The 19570-nt window shown below is 44.2% G+C and overlaps 1 protein-coding gene across 2 annotated transcripts; it reads right to left on the bottom strand.

Annotated features, from left to right (window-relative positions):
• Positions 1 to 472: 472 nt before the first annotated feature.
• On the bottom strand, positions 473 to 18045 carry LOC110510029 (voltage-gated potassium channel subunit beta-3-like). Of its 2 annotated transcripts, XM_021591306.2 has the most exons (14): positions 16588 to 18044; positions 7118 to 7161; positions 6917 to 6954; positions 6327 to 6406; positions 6133 to 6177; positions 5772 to 5816; positions 5637 to 5680; positions 5374 to 5460; positions 5079 to 5164; positions 4835 to 4955; positions 4656 to 4750; positions 4382 to 4502; positions 3901 to 3989; positions 473 to 1752 (listed from the first exon to the last, which is right to left on the bottom strand). In XM_021591306.2, exons 1-14 carry the CDS (start codon positions 16839 to 16841, stop codon positions 1663 to 1665), a joined length of 1239 nt encoding a protein of 412 aa, XP_021446981.1. In that variant the 5' UTR covers positions 16842 to 18044; the 3' UTR covers positions 473 to 1662. The 2 variants fall into 2 exon arrangements, with proteins under 2 accessions (XP_021446981.1, XP_021446979.2); XM_021591304.2 differs by having other exon boundaries at positions 4656 to 4955; positions 16588 to 18045.
• Positions 18046 to 19570: the final 1525 nt, after the last annotated feature.

Here is a 19570-nt window from a genome sequence, read left to right as displayed (position 1 = left end):
ACAATGGCACCCTGTCATTGGATTGAGGTTAAAGGTTGGGTGAAAAAAAGACGATATTCCCCGACATTGATTACTTTTTACAAATCATTGATTATAACATTGATTATTTTGGAAATTACAACGTTGATTCAACCGGTTTTTGCCCAGTGGGACTTGACATCACTCTGCTACCAATCTCTCTGTCTGACTCAGTCCCAGTGAGACTGAACACAGACAATATTAAGGGGTGAACATTGCACTTTGAGGACAGCGGAATTCTTGATGTAAAGGTTATGATTTGCATGTTATCTGGCCTCATTTAAATGTTTTTGTTGCTAAAACAAAGCATCGTAACACATTAAAATACTGCTAGTTTACCACAGTGGGTTCTACCCTGTGTCTCAGGCTGAGTAGGAATGATCTACTGTGCCTCTCATTATGTGGTCCACACTCCAGTCTTTAATGAAGGAGTAAAGAGGTTCTTCCAAACAAGCAGGGAAAGCCTTGGTTTTAATTGTCATTGACGCAGAAATGGTTTGATTTGGAGGACAATACACATCACATGGACACAGACCATGTCAGCGGGCTGCAAACAGTGAATAAAGCGTAGCTCCACGATGTGCCTGCCAGTGCAGAGCCTGGATCAGCCCATCCCACCTGCTAGTGCAAAAAGACTGCTTACAGGGGCACTGCAAATCTGCCCAAATAACTAAAGCCATGCCACATTTACACCCTGCTTGGGCTGGTCTCTCTTAAAGGGACATGTGCACAGTTTACACACAGAGAAGATAAAAAGGAAGAAACTGCTGTTAAAGGACATAGAGTGACAGGCCAGTCACATACGGAGATGACGAGGTGATGCTAACCTTTGGCTTTCTGCTGGGTACTAGGCATTCTGCGGACTCAGAGGCAGCTGCAGAGAAAGAGTGTCCTATGGTAGAGCTGGTCACACATTCAGTGAGAGAGCTGAGCCTCATGTTGCTTCGTGGCATCAAAGAGTTCTCCTTTCATTGATAACACCATCATGTTTGATAAAGTAGAGTGCAACACCTCCTTCATTCAACCACCATCTCTCTCCATCTCCAACTTTGCCCTCATTGGTCTCTCTGGAAGACAGAAACCTAATGCTCCATGCTTTGGCCTCACCCTCTGTTTGTGGACATGATCAGTCAGTGAGGGATCTGTAATATATATGATCTAATTAAGCAATAAGGCACAGAGGGGGTGTGGTATATGGCCAATATACCATTGCTATGGGCTGTTCTTATGCACAACGCAACACGGATTGCCTGGACACAGCTCTTAGCCGTGGTGTATTTGCCATATACCCCAAACCCCCGAGGTGCCTTACTGCTATTATAAACTGGTAACCAACATAATTAGAGCAGTAAAAATAAACGTTTTGTCATACCTGATGTATACGGTCTGATATACCACGGCTTTCAGACAATCCGCATTCAGGGTTCAAACCACCCAGTTTATAATCTTTGTTTTTGCACGTTCAAATATTTCCTTTTTTCATACGTGGTACAATGCAATGCGCAAAATGGATATGCGCAAATTCTTGAAGCAAAATGTTACTGAGGACATGCACGTTTTTGATTATACTGGATGGTGAAAGAGCGATGTTCCTCGGCTGTTCTTCATCTTTCTCTGATTGTCTTTGGCTCCATCGTTTCCTCTTCATGCTCGCGACTCTTTCTTAGAGTGGGGCTTGTTTCCCAAAAGTGAGTCAATCTCAGCCACGGTCTGAGGAGTCATCTGTGAAATAAGCTGCAGGCATAACATGGCATGTCAGTTTAGGACTAGGACATAATGATTTGGTGATTGCTTGCTTGTTTGCGCAATCTATAATGGAATTTTAAGTGACATTAATAAGAACGCCTACATTTTTGACATTTTTTTAAATCATAAATATATATACAGTGGGGAGAACAAGTATTTGATACACTGCCGATTTTGCAGGTTTCCCTACTTACAAAGCATGTAGAGGTCTGTCATTTTTATCATAGGTACACTTCAACTGTGAATCTAAAACAAAAATCCAGAAAATCACATTGTATGATTTTTAAGTAATTAATTTGCATTTTATTGCATGACATAAGTATTTGATTACCTAACAACCAGTAAGAATTCTGGCTCTCACAGACCTGTATTAACTGCACCTTTTTTTACTTGTTACCTGTAGAAAAGACAACTGTCCACACCCTCAATCAAACAGACTCCAACCTCTCCACAATGGCCAAGACCAGAGAGCTGTCACACACTGACCATAATTTGCTTTGTATGTTCTATGTTTTGTTTGGTCAGGGTGTGATCTGAGTGGGCATTCTATGTTGGATGTCTTGTTTGTCTGTTTCTGTGATTGGGAACCATATTTAGGTAGCCTGTTTGGTGTTTGGTTTTGTGGGTGATTGTTCCTGTCTTTGTGTTAGTTTCACCAGATAGGGCTGTTTTTGTTTTTCCACGTTTCTTGTTTTTGTATATTGTTCTATTTTCATCTTGATTAAAGATGTATCAAAATAACCACGTTGCGTTTTGGTCCGCCTCTCCTTCAACAGAAGAAAGCCGTGACAAGAGCTGTGTAAGGACATCAGGGATAAAATTGTAGACCTGCACAAGGCAGGGATGGGCTACAGGACAATAGGCAAGCAGCTTAGTGAGAAGGCAACAACTGTTGGCGCAATTATTAGAAAATGGAAGAAGTTCAAGATGACGGTCAATCACTCTCAGTCTGGGGCTCCATGCAAGATCTCACCTCGTGGGGCATCAATGATCATGAGGAAGGTGAGGGATCAGCCCAGAACTACACGGCAGGACCTGGTCAATCACCTGAAGAGAGCTGGGACCACAGTCTCAAAGAAAACCATTAGTAACACACTACGCCGTCATGGATTAAAATCCTGCAGCGCACGCAAGGTCCCTCTGCTCAAGCCAGCGCTTGTCCAGGCCCGTCTGAAGTTTGCCAATGACCATCTGGATGATCCAGAGGAGGAATGGGAGAAGGTCATGTGGTCTGATGAGACAAAAAGAGAGCTTTTTGGTCTAAACTCCACTCGCCGTGTTTGGAGGAAGAAGAAGGATGAGTTCAACCCCAAGAACACCATCCCAACAGTGAAGCATGGAGGTGGAAACATCATTCTTTGGGGATGCTTTCCTGCAAAGGAGACAGGACGACTGCACCGCATTGAGGGAAGGATGGATGGGGCCATGTATCGCGAGATCTTGGCCAACAACCTCCTTCCCTCATTAAGAGCATTGAAGATGGGCCGTGGCTGGGTCTTCCAGCATGACAACGACCTGAAACACACAGCCAGGGCAACTAAGGAGTGGCTCTGTAAGAAGCATCTCAAGGTCCTGGAGTGGCCAAGCCAGTCTCAAGACCTGAACCCAATAGAAAATCTTTGGAGGGAGCTGAAAGTCCGTATTGCCCAGCGACAGCCGCGAAACCTGAAGGATCTGGAGAAGGTCTGTATGGAGGAGTGGGCCAAAATCCCTGCTGCAGTGTGTGCAAACCTGGTCACGAACTACAGGAAACGTATGATCTCTGTAATTGCAAACAAACGTTTCTGTACCAAATATTAGGTTCTGCTTTTCTGATGTATCAAATACTTGTCATGCAATAAAATGCACATGAATTACTTAAAAATCATACAATGTGAATTTCTGCATTTTTGTTTTAGATTCCGTCTTTCACAGTTGAAGTGTACCTATGATAAAAATTACAGACCTCTACATGCTTTGTAAGTAGGAAAACCTGCAAAATCGGCAGTGTATCAAATACTTGTTCTCCCCACTGTATATTAATGTATATGCAGGTATGCTTATATCACGACAATGTCATTAGTTTGATGAGCTCTGATTGAGTGTGCATTGCAGTGTAACATCAAGATGGTGTGATGTTGAGGGGAGGGTGGTTACCCTAAGGGCACCCAGGTTTTCCACCAGCTGGTCAGTGTTGGAGACACCCATCAGCACTGAGCTCACTCCCTCACTGCGCAGACACCAGGCTGAGAGGACAGAAAAGAGGGAGAGAACACAGCTTAGAGATGGAGGCTGTGTGGATGTGGCACATTGACACATCCTTTTTAATTAATTAAAACAATTCTAAACAGTATGTTAGGCTACGTTTATCCCAATTCTGATATTTTCTTTCACATCCGATCTTTTTCAGACCTGATCTGATTGGTCAAAAGACCATTAACTGAAAAAAATATCAGAATTCGTCTGCCTGTTTAAACGCAGCCTCTGAGTGTCAGACAGTCATAAGATAACAGATATGGACAAAACAATTAACACACACACACACACACACACACACACACACACACACACACACACACACACACAGAGTCACACACAGAGTCACATACACACACGCATACACAAACACACACCATACCGATGGCTAGCTGTGCGGCGGTGCAGCCCAGTCTGTCGGCCATTAGGTGGAGCTCTTTAATCTTGGCCAGCTGGTTGCGTCCCTCCTCACTGTTGACACGCTCCTTCAGCCACTGGTAACCCTGCACCAATATTAGACGGAACAAACCCGGAAATATTTAACGGTGTCATGCACGGTTGTAGGCCTAATAGACACACAGTCGGGGAGCACCTACAGAACTAGAAAACACACATCCACTAATTAAAAACATGTTTATTTTCTCTGGAGAACTCACTTTCATATTAGCCCTGGAGATGTCAGGTACACCCTCACTGTACTTCCCTGTGATCAGTCCACATGCAAGGGGGGACCAGGTCATTGCCCCTACACCTAGACAAGAGAGGGAGAGAGAGAGATCCTGTTGAGAGGACATCCGGTGCTGTTCGCTGGGCTGTGTGAGTGTGGATGACTGACCAATCTTGTGGTAGAGTTCAGGGAGCTGCACCTCCACCTTGTCCCTCTGGAAGTAGTGATACTCAGCCTGCTCACATACAGGTGGGATCAGGTTGAACTGACGCGCCACTGAGTACGCCTCCTGGTGGCAGGAAAACAGAATAACACCATCACCACAGAGAACCCATGGCCTTACGTCATTGACTGACAAGAGCAGGTTGACTGGAATGTATTAGGTAACAGGGAGCAATAACAGGGGACTAACCATGATCTCCATGGCACTCCAGCGAGAGGTGCCCCAGTACATTGCCATGCCCTGATTTATTACAAAGGTCATGGCCCGGACAATCTCTGCAAATAACATGAACCAACTTGTTACACGCGGGTAATAAACATACTGTAACAAAGATATTGCATGCTTAGAATGTAAACATGAAGACACTTTTTAACGAGTGCATTCAGCAATAAATGCCACAACGGGTTGTGAGCAGAGCAGGAGACACATTTCCCTTGTAACAGATGGACAATAAAGTCGAAGGACTGGTGTGACTATGACTGACCTTCCATAGGGCTGTTGACATCATTCCGGTTGGCAAAGACAATGTCCACATAATCTAACTGGAGTCTGGACAGGGATCCTCTCAAACCTGCAATGTAATGGGCATCATCATCATCATCTTCATCATCATCTTCATCAGTATGGTCATCATCCTCATCATTGGTCATCATCCTCATCATTCACATCATCATCTTCATCATTGTCGTCATCATCTTCATAATCACTATCGCCACTGTATCCTATTATAAGTCAATTTGACTCTACCTTCAATGATGTGCTTTCTGGAGAGTCCCCTTTCTGTCTCTGCCCTGAGTGACAGCAACAATACAGAGTCACTTTGTCAGAACAATGAAGAACTTATGACTGTTATATCTGGCATCTTTTTCCCAGGATACTTACTGCCCTCCCCAATAGATCTTGGTTGTCACAACATAACTAGAACGCCTGCCAAAGAAATGGGAGGAGAGGTTAGAGGGGACAAGGAAATAGACTATCTTTTCATCACATAGTAATTTGATGTCAACCACAGAGAAACTAAAAGCATTAGAAAAAGTGCCAACAGAACCAGCAATAATAAAACAAGTATGAAAATAAACAATCTTCTTATTCAAACAATCTATCATATTTAAAAATAAAGGTCCGTCTGTTCTTAATAAATGTGAAAAGCAAAGTTCACAGAAAAATATTTGTGATGTAATATAGTTAGACAGACAGCTATTCATATCCACATGAGTCACATTAGAAATATGAGTAATATCACCTCCATCTTTTCTTCTTGACGATGTTCCCTAGGGTGATTTCAGCCCTGTGGAGAGAGGATGTGATGGAATACAAATCAGTGGGGAGACAGAAAGATTGACAGAAAAAGATGGAGTGATAGACAGAGGCAGGAAGTGTATACAGACAAAGATAAGGAATAGAAGAGAGCAGTGAAAGGAGGTGTGAAAAGCTGACCTGCCGGAGGCATACACCTCTGCTGTGTCAAAGAGGTTCACCCCGGCCTCATAGGCAATGGTCATCAAGTTCTCAGCCATCTGAGGGGACAAAGAGACAGACACTGAGAGAGAGAAACTGAGGGAGAGACAGTGGACAGAGCGAGAGAGAGAAAGAGACAGAGTGAGACAGACATAGACACTAACATTGTGATAGAGAGACTGAGAGGTCAAAAAGGTGCAGCCTCAGAACGGGGTAGCCCTTTCCTGCAGTCAATGACCAAAAACGCTCTCTTTGGCCTCATGGGTGGAATGTAATTTGTATTTTTTATAATTACATAATTCATAAAGATTAGTAGAAAAAACCTAAGTCAAACAGTTTTGTTATATTTCAGTAATGTATATAAAGTGTAATATTGGGATGGAAACTCAAAATATCTGACATGGTACAGGTGTCCTCTTTTTGTTAAGCCCATAACCATGTGTGTGAGGTGTGTACTTTTGTTTCAAAGTAGATTTGTTTAAGACTACCAAGAAACACTCTGTGGGACCCTGGTTTAGCAAACTGCAGTAATTAAACAGGGTGTCCCAAAACATTGTTACATAACTCACCTCGTCAGATATCTGTGATCCAAATGTCACCCAGGTGCCTACGGTCAGACAGACAGAGAGACAGACAGACAGGTAGACAGATGGCGAGAGACAGTTTTGTTACATTGCTCAGGGAGTCTAATGCATATTGTTATCAGTTCGGTTACACTGCTCAGGGAGTCTCTAATGCATATTTTTCTGGTCCATTTATTTTGTACCCACCCAGCCCTAAGCAGGACACACGCAGACCAGACTTCCCCAGGTTCCTGAGAAAGACAGGGGTCAGGGAAGAGAAAACAAGGCAACAGTAAACATGTTGTCCCCCACAAATTATGCAGCCCCCCCTCCCCCCCATGGGCCAATTGAGATATCGCGTGTGTAATCAGTGTAACTTTGTAAATGCCCGATCTCTATGGCAAGACGCATCATTCACCATCAAGTTTCATCAAAATCATCCCAGTGCTTTCTGAGGTATCGCGTGTGACTAACGTACCAATGAACGGAGACAGATCCACAGTTCCCTATCCGATGACAATAAGAGTTATGAACACTTTCTTAGGGACATGACATTTACCCCAAAATCTACCTACGTTTGCACTTCTTGTGCTTTCTAGCATAGTACGCACAGTCACAGAATGAGGTTCCTAAATAACTAGGTTCAACGCCTACACCTCTCAACTAAATTTTACAACACAATCTGCAGATACGCATTCTGAATAACTGCTTTATCAATCTGGATAAGTGAGTGTATTTCTGGCAGTGATTATCGCCTGAGTACCCAGACGGCCCCTGTTGAACAGGTGACCTCTACCCTTCTCACATCAACAGTTCAGTGTAATATAGTGTACTTGGCTATAACAATAGGGCACTGGGTGGTTTAACCCCTACACCGGATAAAGCTGTACAGTATATACTTGTATATCCATAATAACATTCTCCTTTCCACATGGGTTGACTGAAATTGTTTATATGGTTGGAGTCCAGTGCTGGGCATGCCACATCTGATTACCAGAAAGCTGATTGTTGAAGGGAAGGATAGAACTGGAATCAGAGAGCTGCAGTGAGCCCTGGTCATGCAAGCATGTGCCACAGAAATTCTGCGGGCTTCATCCCTGCCCTCCTTCTCCTACTCCCCTCCTTTGCTGGCGCTCTCCTCCATTCTAATTAGCCGAGGAGCCAGCTGGGAAGGCAGCAGAATTGCAGCAGAACTCATTGCTGCTCACTGTCTTCATCTCCAGCGCCTCGCCTCTCTACCTGCCTGCCTGTCTACCTGCCTGTCTACCTGCCTGTTTACCTGCCTCTCTATCTGACTGTCTGTCTACCTGTCTGCCTGTCTACCTGCCTGGCTATCTGCCTGTCTTTCTGTTTACCTGCCTGTCTACCTCGCTGTCTGTCTGTCTGTCTGTCTATCTGCCTGCCTGTCTGACTGCCTATCTACCTGCCTGTCAAACTGTCTGTCTGTCTATCTGCCTGCCTGTCTGACTGCCTATCTACCTGCCTGTCAAACTGTATGTCTGTCTACCTGCCTGCCTGTCTGTCAACCTGCCTGTCTACCAATCTGCCTGTCTATCTGCCAGCCCGCCTGCCTGTCTGTCTGCCTGTGTACCTGTCTACCTCCATGCCTGTCTGCCTGTCTGTACACCTGTCTATCTGCCTGCCTGTCTGTCTGTCTGTCTGTCTATCTGCCTGCCTGTCTGACTGCCTATCTACCTGCCTGTCAAACTGTCTGTCTGTCTATCTGCCTGCCTGTCTGAATGCCTATCTACCTGCCTGTCAAACTGTCTGTCTGTCTATCTGCCTGCCTGTCTGACTGCCTATCTACCTGCCTGTCAAACTGTCTGTCTGTCTACCTGCCTGCCTGTCTGTCAACCTGCCTGTCTACCAATCTGCCTGTCTATCTGCCAGCCCGCCTGCCTGTCTGTCTGCCTGTGTACCTGTCTACCTCCATGCCTGTCTGCCTGTCTGTACACCTGTCTATCTGCCTGCCTGTCTGTCTGTCTGTCTGCGTCCGCTACAAATAGCTCTATGGAAAGAGACAGACTGTCAGAGCGTTTAGATCGAGGCAGACGAGAGATGCTTTATTTTCCCTGCTCTATTGTTATTTGCCTGGCCAGCTATTTTTAGAATTGTGCTTTTGTGTGCCCTTGTGTGTGTACGTACATAGGCATGTTGTGTGTTTGTGTGCCTGTCACATGTACTCTCAAGCAATAACACATGTGTAATTGATCCAATGTAGATGTATCTGCAAGGAGAGGATGGAGTACTTTTTTGTAAATGACATTAGTCATTCTATTTCCCCCAAATAATCCAGCCTCTGGGCAACAGTCTAGCTCTCACTTTCAACGCTGACAGGGATTCAAATCACAACATACTGACCACATCAACACAGATATATTACAATTTGGCTGATATCTACACAAAATCTCAAGCCTTTCCTGAAAGCTTATGTTTTTACAGCTCCCATGTACCTACACTCTTAGAAAAAAGTGTTATTCCGTTGTCCTCATAGGAGAACCCTTTTGGATTCCAGGTTGAACCCTTTTGGGTTCCATGTACAGTAGAATCCTCCATGGAAAGGGTTCTAAATGGAACCCAAAAGGGTTCTTCAAAGGGTTATCCTATGGGGACAGCCGAAGAACCCTTTTAGGCTATAGATAGCACCTTTTTTTCTAAGAGTGTAGCTCAATATGCTTGCTTAATTATATCCTCAAATTCCTTTGGAGAACACAAACTGAGGCTGGAGCCTTTAGCGTATATCATGCATCAATGTCACTTTGAGAGTTGAAATCAAGTTAATATCTGGCCCTGAGACAGTCAGAGAGACAAACACACAAACAGAGGGGCATATATGAATTAGAGCTGCCACTGCTAGATATGCAAAACACACGTATTATCAATATTCATATACATTGTTCATATTCATATTCTTAATATTATTCTTATTATTATATTGGGTTCAGGGTGATGGAGTGTCACTGTCATTGTCAGTATGTGTGACAAGTACCCCCCCTCCTCCCTCTGCAGTGTTGTGATCCACAAAGCTGCTGTCTGTCAGTCTGTGGGGGACTATAGGCACACACACACACACACATACACACACGCACACGCTAACAGAAAGAAAAAAGCATAAGGAGAAACAAAACATACACAAATAAACATATAGTACACACATAAACACACATAGCCTGCAGTACGTACAGCAGAACATACTACAGTGTATAGCCTACAGTACATATTGCAGTACATACTACAGTATATAGCCTACAGTACATACTACAGTATATACCCTACAGTACATACTACAGCACATACTACAGTATACACTACAGTATATAGCCTACAGTACATACTACAGTACATATGCTACTTAATATAATGTTTACATACCCTACTTTACTCATCTCATATGTATATGTATATACTGTACTCTATATCATCTACTGCATCTTTATGTAATACATGTATCACTAGCCACTTTAAACTATGCCACTTTGTTTCCATACCCTACATTACTCATCTCATATGTATATACTGTACTCGATACCATCTACTGCATCTTGCCTATGCCGCTCTGTACCATCACTCATTCATATATCTTTATGTACATATTCTTTATCGCTTTACACTTGTGTGTATAAGGTAGTAGTTTTGGAATTGTTAGGTTAGATTACTCGTTGGTTATTACTGCATTGTCGGGACTAGAAGCACAAGCATTTCGCTACAACCGCATTAACATCTGCTAACCATGTGTATGTGACAAATAAATGTGATTAGATTTGATTTGACATACTACTGTATATAGCCTACATTACATACTATATTACGTACTACAGTATATACTGCAGTACATGCAGCATTATACAGCCTACAGTACATACTACAGTATATAGCCTACAGTACATACTACAGTATATACTACAGTACATAATACAGTATATAGCCTACAGTACATGCTACAGTACATACTACCTTATATAGCCTACAGTACATACTACAGCACATACTACAGTACATACTACAGTTTATACTACAGTATATGAGCATAAAACATGCGTACATGTGAGCTGGTCTGTGAGCTGGTCTGCGTGTTGGTCTGTGAGCTGGTCTGTGAGCTGGTCTGTGAGCTGGTCTCTGAGCTGGTCTCTGAGCTGGTCTGTGAGCTGGTCTGTGAGCTGGTGTCTGAGCTGGTGTCTGAGCTGGTCTGTGAGCTGGTCTGAGCTGGTGTCTGAGCTGGTCTGTGTGTTGTTCTGTGAGCTTGTCTGTGGGCTGGTCTGTGTGTTGGTCTGTGAACTGGTCTGTGAGCTGGTCTGTGTGTTGGTCTGTGAGCTGGACTGTGAGCTGGTCTGTGAGCTGGTGTCTGAGCTGGTCTTTGTGTTGGTCTGTGAGCTGGTCTGTGAGCTAGTCTGTGTGTTGGTCTGTGAGCTGGACTGTGAGCTGGACTGTGAGCTGGTGTTTGAGCTGGTCTGTGTGTTGGTCTGTGAGCTGGTCTGAGATGGTCTGTGAGCTGGTCTGTGTGTTGTTCCGTGAGCTTGTCTGTGGGCTGGTCTGTGAGCTGGTCTGTGAGCTGGTCTGTGAGCTGGTCGGTGTGTTGGTCTGTGTGTTGGTCTGGTAGCTGGTCTGGTAGCTGGTCTGTGTGTTGGTCTGTGAGCTGGTCTGTGTGTTGGTCTGTAAGCTGGTCTCTGAGCTGGTCTGTGTGTTGGTCTCTGAGCTGGTCTGTGGGCTGGTCTGTGGGCTGGTTTCTGAGCTGGTCTGTGTGTTGGTCTGTGAGCTGGTGTCTGAGCTGGTGACTGAGCTGGTCTGTGAGCTGGTCTGTGAGCTGGTCTGAGCTGGTGTCTGAGCTGGTCTGTGCGTTGTTCTGTGAGCTTGTCTGTGGGCTGGTCTGTATGTTGGTCTGTGAGCTGGTCTGTGAGCTGGTCTGTGTGTTGGTCTGTGAGCTGGTGTCTGAGCTGGTCTGTGTGTTGGTCTGTGAGCTGGTCTGAGATGGTTGTGAGCTGGTCTGTGTGTTGTTCCGTGAGCTTGTCTGTATGCTGGTCTGTGAGCTGGTCTGTGAGCTGGTCTGTGTGTTGGTCTGTGAGCTGGTCTGTGAGCTGGTCTGTGTGTTGGTCTGTGAGCTGGTCTGTGTGTTCGTCTGTGAGCTGGTCTCTGAGCTGGTCTGTGAGCTGGTATGTGTGCTGGTCTGTGAGCTGGTCTGTGAGTTGGTCTGCGAGCTGGACTGTGAGCTGGTCTGTGAGCTGGTCTGTGTGTTGGTCTGTGAGCTGGACTGTGAGCTGGTCTGTGTGTTGGTCTGTGTGTTGGTCTGTGAGCTGCTCTGTATGTTGGTCTGTGAGCTGGTCTGTGTGTTGGTCTGTGAGCTGGTCTGTGTGTTGGTCTGTGTGTTGGTCTGTGTGTTGGTCTGTGTGTTGGTCTGTGAGCTGGTCTGTGAGCTGGTCTGTGAGCTGGTCTGTGTGTTGGACTGTGAGCTGGTCTGTGTGTTGGTCTGTGTGTTGGTCTGTGAGCTGCTCTGTGTGTTGGTCTGTGAGCTGGACTGTGAGCTGGTCTCCACACAACCTTCTCCTAACAACCCTACCCTGACCTTGTTCTTCTAATCCTGGGCCCGGTTTCCTGAAAGCATCTTAATGCTTAGCACTTCTTATAACCTTTGTAGGAGCATTGTTAACTCTCCGAGCTGAAACCATCATTATTAACGTTGCTCTTGAAAACATTCAGCAGCCTGCCTCAGACCACTCGTAGAACAGCTAAGTGCTTTGTTAGATGCATTTTTGCCCTCCCGCGTCACTTTATACACAGAAGATCTCCGCTAAACATAGAATCATATGGTTTATCTGTCTCTCTGTGACCACCAATAACTTCAGAACAAAGTTGCCATTGTCTTTGCAATTGATACAAACAAGCCACATATAAAAAGATGGTTCAAATGAAAACCGAGATGACCGCATTCAAATATAAATAGTCTACAGTAAGCTATAGGCCCATTTCATTCATATTGAAATAATGTAATGTTCAATCAATTCTATTTTGCTACTTGTGGGCTACCGTCTGTAATTTGTCTCAATATATTTCATGATGCGTAGCCTAACATGCACAATGACGTGCCAAATCTGTCATTTAGTGCATTTTAATTGAGTAAGAATTTATTAGAAAAAGCTGCCTCAATTGTTGAAGCCATATGTGGTAACATCTCTTGCTGATTCGTCTTCAGTATTGTGAAATAATTCTAATGTCAAGGTAAGATTTAAATTGAGAAAGCTGATCCGAGAACAGTGCTGTCTTTCTTTTGATCCTATCAGTACCGACACATGCTCCAACGACACACTGATCTCTCTGTGTGGTGTTTTGGGAAACACATGTTACATCTTTGGCATGCATTGTTAAAGACACTAGTAAGATGCATTGTTAAAGACACTAGTAAGATGCATTGTTAAAGACACTAGTAAGATGCATTGTTAAAACACTAGTAAGATGCATTGTTAAAACACTAGTAAGCCTAAGTTCCATCGCTATGGAGAAACCAGGTCCTGGAGGCTTCCCTCAAACTACACCCCGAAAAAAAGGAGCTATCTAAAACCTAAAAGGGTTCTTCAGCTGTCCCCATAGGAGGACCCTTTGCAGAACCCTTTTTGGTTCAAGGTAGAACCCTTTTGGTTCCAGTTAGAACCCTTTTGGGTTCCATGTAGAACACTTTCCACAGAGGGTTCTACCTGGAACCAAAATGGTTTTACCTGGAATCAAAAACGGTTCTCCTATGGTGACAGCCGAAGAACCATTTTGCTCCAACTCACACCAAGACTCAGAGAACTGGAACATGCAACAAGACAGGGGAGTTTCATCTCAAACTGGATAGGCAGAGTATGCAAATATACATGTACACTGCATTACTTAAACATCACCCAAAGGAGTGGTTTAACACATGAAGATGTGTTGCACACACACACACACACACACACACACACACACACACACACACACACACACACACACACACACACACACATAATACAAACAAGCCTTTATGTTCATACATACTAATGCATGCATACTCTCATACAACATCTACACCTACTGACGTTCTATATGAAAACTAATATAAAACACACACATTTATACAAAGACACACACATACACACAACAGATTCTCAAGACTACCGTGCAGAGAATGCTGCAATGCACCGCAAGTGTTGGCTGAGAAGAGGAGAGGAAGGGAGTGTAACAGGGAAAAAGAGAGAGGGGTAAAATGGTGAAGAGAGATTACAGGGAGAGAGAACATTTAGAGAATTAGACAGGAGACAGGAGTGAGAGAGAGAGACAACAATATAGAGGCAGGCAGGCAGGCAGGCAGGCAGGCAGGCAGGCAGGCAGGCAGGCAGGCAGACAGACAGACAGACAGACAGACAGACAGACAGACAGACAGACAGACAGACAGACAGACAGACAGACAGACAGACAGACAGACAGACAGACAGACAGACAGACAGACAGACAGACAGACAGACAGACAGATATATAGACAGATAGATAGATAGATAGATAGATAGATAGATAGATAGATAGATAGATAGATAGATAGATAGATAGATAGATAGATAGATAGATAGATAGATAGATAGATAGATAGATAGATAGATAGATAGATAGATAGATAGAGCGTTAGTGGGACTGGTGGCCAGGGTGTGATTTATAATTATAATAATTTGGTGGGAGCTTAAATTTGTCCTGTTTTACACATGTACAAGTGTGTATTATATGCATGTTTGAAATAGATTATTAAAAATAAATAAACATTTCCACCCGTGTATAATATACACACTTGTACATGTGTTTTTCTCCTCTATTTTGCAACCTGCCAAAGAGGACTCCCTCTCAGCTCTGATGAATACTCTGGCTAATGAGTTCAAATATGCAGTTATAAGGAACAATTAGAGAAAAGGGAGGTTGTGAGTTCCCCAACCTCCACCTCTCCTCCCCTTTCTCAGCTGTTTCCCTCAGAAGGAGAAGACTCACACAGTCAACACAGCGGGGCTCACTACAATCAGTATCATCACTGTCTGCTGTTCTCCTTACGAGAAGTGAAATGAGCATGTCTTATAGTAGATACGTGTGTGCGGTAAAGTCACTTTATGATGGTGGGGATAGTGATAGTGATGCTGATTAAGCTTGTTTTAGGAGAGAAGGCCTAGTCTTCGCTGGCCATTTTAGTTAGCGTGGGAAAAGGACTTCATATTCTATGATCATATTCAAACTGATTCTCATGCATAACATTTTGGTGTAACATGTGTCCAAAATGTTTGGGTCAAAAGAATGTTTCAGATTAATAATAATTATATAAATGTATATAAAGTGCTCTCTGATAATCATCCTTGCACATGAGGCTTAGTGACACTGTTCCCTGGTGGTGGCAGCAGGGTGAATTTTGAGATGAGTGCTCCAGTAGAGGCAGACTAATAAGTCTTCTGCTTTTGGAAATAACACAAACTGTGGGCACTAGGCACCACAGGGGTGTTACCGTTGGCAACTGGAGCGGCTGTCACTATTCCATCGCCTATTGGCTGCAACCTCATAAAAACAACAAAAAAACTATGACAGAACCATTTACATTTTAGCAGACGCTCTTATCCAGAGCGACTTACAGAAGCAATTAGGGTTAAGTGCCTTGGTCAAGGGCACATTGACAGATCTTTCACCTAGTCAGCTCAGGGATTCAAACCAGTGACCTTTGATTATTGGCCCAACGCACTTAACCGCTAGGCTACCTGTCACCCCTTCAGGGGTAGTATTCCCCATCCAATTAAATCAATATATGCATAAATGAAATAAACCACTATGTCCTGGCATTTCCTCCTGAGCCTCATTCCCTACTTAAACTGCCTCTTAAATTAAAACATAATTGAGTGAAGAGAATGGTGTCAGGATTGAGCTAAGGGGCATGTTCCTTTACCCATCCAGAATATAGCTGCCTTCCTACATCATCTGGTATAGGCAGCTTTCAATCTGATAAAGACTGTTCAATTCTATCACATTCCATCTGATTCTGGAATGAATAAAAGGGATTAGAGATGTCTGTCTGCTGCATTTCAATATCACAATATGTGAAATAGAAACAGACCAATATTGTTTTTATCTGGTGATGCTAATTCTATCAAAGGAGCACATAGTACGTACTGTACTTCCCACTATAACGTTCACAGCTGGATGAATTTAACATTTATAAATGCTCGGGAAACCATCTAAATATGACGAGGCTGTTGTGATTTTCACCGTAGCTTACACATACATGCAAGAACAGACATGAGAGACACAAACACCAAAACTCCCAGCCCCATAAATGATGTCATCCTCATGCAGCTGCTCACTGTCCACAACAACTCAGGTGTTAACTGAAATACAATGAAGTTACCCCTGGCAGCCGGTGCTGTCTGAGAGGCCCTTCATGGTAAGTGGAAGTGCTCTGGGGTAACCTGAGCTGCCATCATGTTCCAGGGAGAGAGAGGGCAGTGTCTGAGTCCTTCATCATAATCATCCATCGTTTAGGTAGAGGTTCATGAGCCTTCATTACTCTTCAGGAACAACATAAAAAAAACACTAATTGAATCAGATACCCTCCCAACCTGTTTGTGCCAACTCTGTTGGCATGCCCTTTGACTCTCCACCCCAAATAATCAGCACTCCTCTCCGTATCCCTCCCTCCCCCTGCTCACCTGTATTTCATACTGCTGTGGCGCCCTATTGCCTCCTTCATGTGGGCATGGCCCTGGGGGACCGGGCGGGACCCTGACTGCTCCCTGGACTTGGCTGAGCCCTGGGTGTTGTAGTTGCCATTACCCCCTTGGCTGCTCCCTCCACCACCTCCCCCACTGCTTCCCCCAGGGGGGGGCGCAGTGCGAAGACCACAAAGCCGGTCCTCACTGCGGCTCTTCAGATTGTGCTCCGTGCAGGCAAAAGAGACCTGCATGGTGACCACTGCCTAGTCTGGTAAACAAAACTGGCCCCTGGAGAGGCTCTTTGGGATGCGGCTTAGGGTCAGACCCCAAAATACTAATGTCTGCTAAATTGATGCTACAACTTAAAGTTGCTTTGGTAGAGTGTAGATGGGATAGAGCTAAGATGTACCTGTCCAGACAAATGCCCAAACAGGGAAGGTTTGTCTTATCTGTCCAGAGCCACAGGAGCAGGCAAGAACCCAGGCCCAACCTGGCGCATGCAGTCAGCGTCTGGTCTGTCTCAGTCTCTTCTCTCCTGTCTGGTCCTGTTGCAGTCCAGGCAGAGCTCCTCAGAGTTCGCTTAGTCTCAAGAGGTTTCTAGTGTGAACATTGATTCCTCCCATCATCATCAGCGGGGAGCTGGTACATAGTGTCGTCCTCGTAGGCTGATCAAGGGGCGCAGCTCCACGGGCTCGGGTAGGCTACCTCTCGAACCGCGCTCTCCACGGACGGCGAGCGCAACAGATTCCTCACTTGACTGACTTGCCTAGTCTTGCAGAGACATCCGGAAAGATCGTGGTGGCGAGGAAGACGCTTGCTATATGTTTTTGATACAGCTTGATTGATAGGCAGGGTGGTAAAGCATTAATCAGCTTGCTTGTCTCCTCTTCAGCTACAAACGTAGGTTAGTCTATCAGTGTCGAGCCCAGCTTGAGCCCTGGAGTGCTTCGCAACAACCACACTGTAGATGAGCTTCAGACATGTTTTCTCATATTCCCATAAATGTATATGCTAACAGAATTCAACACGCGCTAAAACACCATAGTCTTCTAATGCACACATCCAGTGTATTTCCCCTATCTGGCACAGTGCCCAAACTCATGCAACATCGAACTGATGCAAAAGGCAGCATCAGCAGCTCCAAATCGTGTGGTAATTTTTATCCACTTTGTTGAATATTGTCAATAGCATAACTGCTATAATAATCTATTTCGGATATCAGTCAGGCTATACATTTCCCCAATCGAAAAGGATCCTGGCACACAGTAACCATTTCACAGCATAGTTGGCATGATCGGCAAAAATGTGATCATTTAATCAAATGCATAAATCGATGCCACAGTTACCCTGTGTCCCATCTGTTTCATTTGAGATGCTGATGATGGTGGCAATTCTCTTCAGAAGTATCATTCCAATCCCTGGTTCTCCTTGCAGCGGGTCCCAACGTGTTAATCACGAAACATTCAAAGTCGATGATTGCGAAAGGCGCCCCCCCCCCCCTCTCACACACTCTGTACAAATTTAACAAAACGGGTGCTTTCTAACAGAAAATAACAATCTATTCTAATAGCACAATTCCAACGTGGTTTTAGGGCATTTCATATGATTCTGTAAGCAAATCCGAGACACTCGAAGTATGATATGGTACATTTTGTATGGCATGTGTCAATTTGTGGACGTCCATCATCATCGTCCATCATCCGCTACGAATTCGTATGATATGTTACGAATTCCAATTTATTGTGGCAATTTTTTCCACCTTTACTTAATTCGGCAGTTAAGAACAAATTAGTATTTACAATGACGGCCTACACTGGCCAAACCCTAACCAGGACGACGCTGGACCAATTGTGCGCACCTCTATGGGACTCCTGATCACTGCCGGTTGTGATACAGCCCGGGATGGAACCAGGCTCTGTAGTGACGCCTCTAGCACTGCAATACAGTGCCTTTAGACCGCTGCACCACTAGTTAGCTAGCTCTAGGGGTTAGGGGTTAGGGTTACATTTAGGAGTTAGTTTAAAGGGTTAAGGTTAGGGTTAGCTAACATGCTAAGTTGCTAATTAGCTCAAATACTATGTTGTTCTTGATGAGATCTGAACATAGAATCTTCGGGTTGCTAGAAGTTCTCGTTACACGCCTACCCAACGACCTTCCTTTCATGTTTGCCTTAAGTAACCTTCTATCTTATGTAACCATACCAAACATAACATATTAAACTAACTTCAGTGGCCCGGATTTACATGTACTATGTTACGTCTAGTCTATAAGACCAGTCTGACAATTCACAAATAAAGAATCTCATTCTTCCCTTTCACTGGTGCACAGGCATACACATCGATAAACCGGGACTGCACCGCCAGCCTTAAATTCAATACATTGTATACACGCAGACGCATGTCTGTTAAAAGCAACCTCACTTTTTTCAATAAACCCTTAATGACCACTCCCTTTTCAATAAATACTCAAGCATATGGATGATGATTCCCCCTCCCCCTATTTTTCATTCCATCTCTCTGTCTCTGTCACCCTCTCTCTCCCCCTGTATTGAAACACAGGCATACAGTTGATCAATCGCTTGATTAACTCTACAGTCTGTGAGGTAGTGTTAGTATTATACAGCCTAGTATTGTTGGCAGTTCAGAGTGAATGGTGGGGACAGGGATACATGTGGATAGGAGACAATGGTTGAGACAGCTCTTATTCAATTGGCTTTTGAAGGAACCATGACATAAGTTATCAGGCAGTCTACAGTATTGGTGCCAGATGGTTGGCTAGTGTACTGAGTGAGACCAAAACAAATCAATGATCCTAAAAGCAAAACTAAGCCTTGATCTTTTTGTTGGGAATCTGAGTGCCCCACAAACTCATCCAACTAGGATTACATACACAGACTATATTAATAAATGTCTATGTCAAAATGATACATTTACAGTTACCTGTTTACCTGTAACATTTACTAACATTTACCTTATGATTA

This window comes from Oncorhynchus mykiss, chromosome Y, assembly GCF_013265735.2.
Source record: "Oncorhynchus mykiss isolate Arlee chromosome Y, USDA_OmykA_1.1, whole genome shotgun sequence".
Classification (NCBI taxonomy): Eukaryota; Metazoa; Chordata; class Actinopteri; order Salmoniformes; family Salmonidae; genus Oncorhynchus; species Oncorhynchus mykiss.
This window is presented reverse-complemented; position numbering and strand designations above follow the sequence as displayed.